This window comes from Sus scrofa, unplaced genomic scaffold (genome assembly GCF_000003025.6).
Source record: "Sus scrofa isolate TJ Tabasco breed Duroc unplaced genomic scaffold, Sscrofa11.1 Contig1195, whole genome shotgun sequence".
Classification (NCBI taxonomy): domain Eukaryota; kingdom Metazoa; phylum Chordata; class Mammalia; order Artiodactyla; family Suidae; genus Sus; species Sus scrofa.
In genome coordinates this window covers 11,082-18,850 of record NW_018084830.1, presented here as the reverse complement: position 1 = coordinate 18,850, position 7,769 = coordinate 11,082, and the positions used below count along the sequence as shown (strand labels likewise).

The window sequence follows — 7,769 nt, the reverse complement described above, 5'->3', positions numbered from 1 at the left end:
TAATGGTCAAAGTTTTGAAGGACAGGGTGAAATTTCATAATGATGCATACAGCATCTGAGAAATTAGGAGAAAAGATGAAAGGAAGGTAGGTGGGCTGCAAATATATATGCATGTATGCATATCCCTTCTACATCTTAATGTGATATAATATGTGATAGTTGTTGGATGGGAGGCTAATTTTCCTAAAAAGATTTTAACTTTTGAGTAAGCCATAATTCTCTGCTAATGATTTTTTTTTTTTTTTTTGTATACTGTCAACACTGGAGTTGGGTAGTCACAGTCAATCCTGCTCAACATCAGTAAGATGAGCATGCAATAAGTTACTTATACAATACAGAAATATATTGGTAAAACACGGGGGGGATATTTTCTATTAATTGATGTCATAAAATCTCAAGACATGAAATAACATACACTAATTCTATAACAGAAAATACTACCACTGAATCCCTACTGGTGTAGCATCAATGAAGATAATTCATTGACTGGAAGATGCTGGAGGGAAGAGAAGGCAGTCATCACTGTATCGGTAGTAAAAGTAACAGAGAAAAGAGCACATTGACTGTGAAATGTGGGGCTGTGGGCAAGCAGCAGGGTGTGGGTTGTTTGTAAGAATTAAGTACTCAAAGTAAAAATTAACCAGCAAACAAAATTTCATTTTGGTACGCACACCTCAACTTTTGCTCTTGAGTCTACAGAGTGAATTCAAGTTATGTTAGCACAGTTAACTCAAAGTGGCAAGAAAATACTTGAAATAAGGATGCAAATTCTTTTCCTTTTTTTTTTTTTTTACTGAAGTATAGTTGATTCAAGGATGCAGTTTTTTATAACATTTCTGAATAGGTAAAAATTCTTAAGACTCAAAAGACATTATTGCTACCCATAAAAGTGCACCTCCTCAGCATCTCCTTGGGCACAAAGGAAAATTTTAAGGACATGATAGAAATAAAATGTAAATATAAATATACCTATTTATGTACAATATTATATATAATTAAATATAAAATCTCAAATATATTAAATTTTAAATTAGTTTAAATGGTCTATAATCTGTAGGTAAACTTCTCTGAATATCACCTACAGATTGAGCAAAAGTCAGAAGTCAGCGATGAGAAACCGAACAATAACAACATTCATTCTGCTGGGACTGACAGATGACCCCAAGCTACAGGTTCTGATTTTTATCTTTCTATTTGTAGCCTACATGCTGAGTTTGACTGGAAACCTGACCATCATCACACTCACCTTTGTGGATTCCCACCTGAAAACACCCATGTACTTTTTCTTAAAAAATTTCTCCTTCTTGGAGATCTCATTCATATCTTCTTGCATCCCCAGATACCTATATAGCATAGCAACAGGTGACAAGGTCATTACCTATAACGCTTGTGTCATTCAAGTGTGTTTCACTGACCTCTGTGGAGTAACAGAGTTTTTTCTCCTGGCTGCCATGTCCTATGACCGCTACGTGGCCATCTGCAAACCCCTGCATTATGTGACCATCATGAGCAGCAGAGTCTGTGGGATTCTTATCAGCTCTTGTTGGATGGCTGGTCTGTGTGTTTTAATCCCACCACTTAGCCTGGGTTTGAATTTAAAATTTTGTGACTCTAACAGGCTTGATCATTTTGGCTGTGATGCGTTTCCCTTAGTGAAAATCTCATGCTCAGACACATGGCCCATGGAACAGACGGTTATAATCTGTGCTGTGCTGACCCTGAATATGACTCTCACTTGTGTAGTTCTGTCCTATGCTTACATCATCAAGACAATTTTTAGGTTCCCTTCTGTCCAGCAAAGGAAGAAAGCTTTTTCGACCTGCTCTTCCCACATGATTGTGGTTTCTATCACCTATGGGACGTGCATTTTCATCTACATGAATCCTACAGCAAAGGGAGAAGTGACTATTAAAAAAGTGGTTTCACTGCTCATTTTTTCTGTTTCACCTACTTTGAATCCATTTATTTATACCTTGAGAAATAATCAAGTTAAAAGAGCCTTTAAAGACTCAATTAAAAGAATAGCCTTGCTCTCAACTAGGTAAAAAAACAAAAACAAAAACAAAAACAAAACGCAATGTTTTTAAACCATCATCTCAAAACCAGGGCCAAACAGTCACAATGTTTATTTTTGGAGCTTGTAATCTTGTGTTTGCTTTTTAATAATAGATATGTGAGTCACATTAATTTTCTCAGCATTTCTTTAACCTAGCTTCTATATAGACCCACTCAAGCCATTTTTATATCTTAATTTTCAATCCAATATCTGAGAGCTTTGCATGTCAACTTCCAAAAAGAATCATTTTGAAAAGATTAATATATAATAAAAGTCATTACTCTGGAAAATGTAGGGTAAAAATTTCTGTAGATCTTCTAAATATATACAACAATGATATGAAAGATATGTAGTAAGAGTAATTTTACATAAATGTCTGAAACGAAAGTTCACATAATTTGAATCAAATGCGAAAGAGAATAATAGCACTTCCAATATTGAGGAAAAAAAGGAAAATACATATTAGTCAATGAGCACACATAAATGTGGATAAAATATAGTCAATATTCTTTTGAATCCATAGCTGAAATCATTGCAAAATTGTATATAAAGTGTATCAGAAGTAATGATACAACTAAAAGTAGAGCAATGGGGGAGGGAGTGGGATGGGCTGGGAGTCTGGGGTTAATAAATGCTAACTACTGCATTTGGAATGGATAAGCAATGAGATCCTGCTGTATCATGCAGGGAGTCATATCTAGTCACTTGCGAGGGAACATGATGGAGGATAATGTGATAAGAAGAACATTATATATATATGACAGGGTCACTTTGGTGTATAGTAGAAATTGACAGAACATTGTAGACCAACCATAATGGCAAAAATAAAAATCGTTAAAAATATAAGTAGAGAAATATTCTATGACAGGAAGGGGTGCTCAAGAGAGTATAGGCAGGGGTTATGGGAGCATGCATTGCACTACACATCACAGAGACTTAGGTTTGCAGTCTTAGGATTAGTGCTGTGGGAGCACTTGGTGACACAAGAGCTGCACATTCAATGAAATTTGAATTGGAAAACCATGCCCATTTTGACAGAAAGATTATATCTTTTCTGAAAAGTATTGTCTGCTGCTTATAGAGTTAGTCAAGGAAAAAACATCCCCTGGTGTGTTTGATACCTGTGCCAACATCTAACACAAATTAAGATTTATTAGTACAAATTCTGTCACAATAATCTAACTTCTTAGACACAATGAATTGAAAAGCCCACACGAATACACTTCATTGGAAACAATGGTATTTACACCAAGTTTACTAACTGCTATCTAGAAGGCAATGAAATGCAGAGAGATCACAAATTATTTGGAACACTGAAAAAGCTGTAGTCAGTAGGAATTCTGTTACCTTAAATGTAGTCATTGCTTATAAAAATGTAAACTAGCCCAAAAGAGAAGTTATATGCATACTAATAAATATGAAAAAATAAAAAAAAATTAACAACAGTAAATGGAAATGTAACTTACTATGTGTAGAAAATGAAATCAAAGAAGAAAACTAAAGAAATCAAAAGGCAGTTCTTTGAAAAGTCCAACAGCATAGATAAGCCCCACCCTAATGAACTGATGAGTAAAAAAATGAACATGTTCATTATCTTATTGGAAGATCTTGGATATGCAATAATAAAAGAAAAAATCATTAGAATTAATATGAGTGAGAAGAAATAAAACTATTGCATTTGATTGATTTCAAAGTCTTATTCACATTTTGCTTTTCTGAAATAGAGTTATGTCATACACTTGTTCACAGTTTATTCAACATTTTCTTTTCAATATTGATACATAGTATAATCGCATATCTTAAAATTGATGAAATTTGATATATCTGTTTTTTAATCCTGGGAACATTCTTACATACCCAGAAAACTCAAGAAACTCTAATAGGACACTAGTGGAATTAATAATGGAATTTGGTGTTCTAGATTTAAAAAATGGAAATTATTTAAAAATCAGTAGACAATCATAGAAATAGGCAACAGGAAATCAATAAGAAAACATTATTTCAATCATAATAGTCATAAAAATGTAATACCAAGAGATAAATTAAACATAAAAGTATAGTATACACATAAAGTATGAAATCACTTAAAAGAATGTAAAATATAACAAAAGAAAGGTAATCAAGGAGTTCCCATTGTGGCTCAAGAGGATAGGAAACTGACATAGTGTTTGTGAAGATGCAGATTTGATTCATGGTCTCACTCATTGGGTTAAGGCAATTGGGTTAAGGATTTGGCATTGCCCCTAGCTGCAGTGTGGCTGTGGTGTAGGCCTGCAGCTGCAGCTCCAGTTCAATCCCTAGCCCAGGAACTTCCATGTGCTGCAGGCAGCTGCCAAAAAAAAAGCAATCAGCAGTCCTGGTAGGAAAATTCTAGTATGAGCACTCCTATGTGTATAAGTATAGGTTGTTTTTGTATTGCAGAAACACTTAATTATCTACTTAATTTGCATAAAATCACTAAGCAAGTAGAATACTAAAGAAACGTATTTTTCAAATACATTTCCATCTACAAAAAACTAGATTATCAAATTCCATTCCCAAATGAAAGAAGTCACAGTCTATTTTGTTAGCACTAGTTCAGTATAAATAAACAGCAAATGCAAAAAAGAAAAACCCCTTTGAGTGTGTAAACGTTAGATGTTATACAATGGAATATTAGTATATTTCATAAACAGTACGAAATCATGCTGCTTATACCAACATGACTGGACCTTGAGGGCATTATATTAAGTGAAATAAGTCACACAGAGAAAGAAAAATACTGTGCGATCTCACTTATATGTGGAATCTAAAACTAAAACAAAACAAAACTAACTTCATAGAAGAAGAGGTCATGTTCCTGGTTACCAGAAGGGGGAGGGCAGTGGTGATGGGAAGTCTGGGGACAAGGATGTGAAGGGATCGGATAAAGGTGGCCAAGAGATACAAATGTCAGGATGAATAAGTGCTGGGGATGTAACATAAAACGTGATGATTATAGTTAACACTGCTGTAAGGTATGTTTGAAATGTGTTAAGAGAATAGGTCCTAAGAATTCTCATTCTAAGGAAAAAAATTTTACTCTATCTATATCAGATGGAAATTACCTAAGCTTATTGTGGTAATCATTTCACAATGTATGTAAGTAGTCATTTTTGCTGAATACCTTAAACTTGACATTCAGTGCTGTATGTCAGTTGTCCCTCAGTAAAACTGGAAAAATATAAAATTTCCACAATAAAAATGAAACTGTAAAAACAAGAGCATTCTAAACTCAAAACAAGCAGAAAGAAGTACACAAAGAAAAGACCAGAATGGAAATAAATGATATAGAAAAATATTTCAGAAATCAACAAAGCCAAAAATTGGTTGTTTGAAAATATCGACAAAATTGGAAAATATTTAATATCATTGAACAAGATAAAAAAAGAGACAAAATTCCAATTACTAAAATCAAGAAGAAAAAGAAATGAGTTGCTGTTGTGGCTCAGCAGAAACAAACCTGACTAATATCCATGAAAATTCGGGTTCAATCCCTGGCCCCACTCAGTGGGTTAAGGATCTGGCATTGCCACAAGTCATGGTGACGGTTGCAGATGTAGCTCAGATCTGGTGTTTCTGTGGCTGTGGGGTAGACTGGCAGTTATAGCTCCTATTCGACCCCTGGCCTGGAAATTTCCATATGCTACAGCTGAAGCCCCCCCCCCCCCCAAAAAAAAAAAAGAAAGAAAGAAAGAAAAAGAAAGAAGTACATTACTAAATGTCACAATAATAAAAAGCACTCTAAGGAAATACCAAAAACACCATAAACCTATTAGATCACCAAGATGAAATGGACAAATTTCTAAAAAGACACAAACCACCAAACTTGACTTAAGAAAATTAACTGATTTATACAAGTAGAGAGATTGATAGATTAGTAATTTTTAAAAAAGCTTCTCTTAAATCAAATACAAGAAATAGATGGCTTCAATGGTGAATTTTGCCAAATGTTTCAACAACTGGTATCAGTCTTTCACAAACCCCTGGAGAAAAGAGAAGAGAAAACCTTTCCCAGCTTATTTTATGAGGCCAATATTATCATGATCCCAAAATCTGACATAAGCATTGCAAAATAAAACTAAAGACCTTATGAATACATAGTCCTTATGAATATAAATATGAAGATCCTCTAAAAATAACTTAAATCCAGAAATTAAAAAAAAAGATTATGCACTGTGTATGATGAAAAATATCTGCTTTAAACACTTCTATTCAACGTTGTAGCAGAAGTTTTTACAAAGACAGTTAGGGGGGGATAAAAGAAATAAAGACAGAAAATAAAGTGGAACTATTTTAACTATTTTTATTTGTAAGTTACGTGATCATAGAAAATCCACAAAATCCACATTGCCATTTGAATGACTAGGTTTAACAATTTTGCAGGATATGCAATCAATAAAATAAATTAATTGCATTTTTACACACTAGTAATCACAATTTGAAAATGAAATTAAGAAAATGTAATGTCTAGGGACTGGGCCTGGGGAAATGAGTGGGCTTGAGACTGGTAAGTTTTGGTGTTCCCTTTTGGGATAGCACTTCGGAATATGAAACAAAATCCAAATAATGATGCATCCTTATAAAGGCCATTTGGAATAATTTATGCTAAATTTCTATAATGTTTTCTAAATTATTACTTTTGTGAAAATCTGACAATTGTAAAAATCAAGAATAAATTTACAGCAGTGAGTGAAATAGAGAATAAGTACATACAATGAGTACCTTGCAGTAATTTTAATGAAGAGTAAAAAAGTATTCAAAATCAGAGATTGTTTTAAAAAGTAACCAAGCATTGATAAAATGAACACTACACACAGGGATTTTATAGACCAGCATGTGAAAGTTCCCAGGCCAGGGGTGGAATCCATGCCACAGCAGTGACAGTGGTGAATCCTTAACTTGCTAGACCTCAGGGAACACCATTTTTTTCCCCTGCAGGAATTTTTTGTGCTGAAGCTTGTATAAATTATTGAAGTGAGGAGTTACCATTGTGTCACAGTGGAAATAAATCTGACTAGGAACCATGAGGTTTTGGGTTCAATCCCTGGCCTTACTCAGTGGGTTAAGGATCCAGCATTGCCATGAGCTATGGTGTAGGTAGCAGCTGGAGCTCTGATTTGACCCCTAGCCTGGGAACCTCCAAATGCAAAGGGTGTGGCCCTAGAAAACAAACAAATAAACAAAAACTATTGAAGTGATACTTAGTGCCCTGTGTTTACAAATCTAAAAAATAGCACTTTTATGATTCAATTTTATGGAATGCGCTCCCATTTTAAATGTCTTAATAAACATGCACAGAGATATACAAAAGAAGTATGCCTTAGTGTACATATACAAATACCAATAGTTGTCTCTTTACCATGTGTAATTTTTATGTATTTCCTTTTTGATTATTTGAATTATTTTTACAATTAAAAAGAAATACTCATAAAAATTAGTAAATAAGGAAAATTGTTCCCTGTAATTTAAAAGGGTTTATGATGAAGTTCATTTTGATTTCTGTCTCTGAAAACACTGGCCCCACTGTTCCTTCAGGAGTTTTTCTTTCCCAATAAGTTTACACACCAGATTCCTTAGTGACTTTTGAACCAGTCACTAAGGACATAAATGTTTATTCACTTAGGTATGTACATGAAAAAAATGTTAGTATTTCAAAGGAATCATAACAGCAGGTTCTCTAAAAACCAGAGAG

At 33.9% G+C, this 7,769-nt stretch overlaps 1 protein-coding gene across 1 annotated transcript; it reads left to right on the top strand.

Annotated features, from left to right (window-relative positions):
- The first annotated feature begins 363 nt into the window (after nt 1–363).
- Nucleotides 364–2,223, top strand: LOC110258059 (olfactory receptor 6C2-like). Its single transcript, XM_021081029.1, has one exon. The coding sequence runs from the start codon at nt 1,110–1,112 to the stop codon at nt 2,043–2,045; it is 936 nt and encodes a 311-aa protein (XP_020936688.1). The 5' UTR covers nt 364–1,109; the 3' UTR covers nt 2,046–2,223.
- The last annotated feature ends 5,546 nt before the right edge of the window (nt 2,224–7,769 follow it).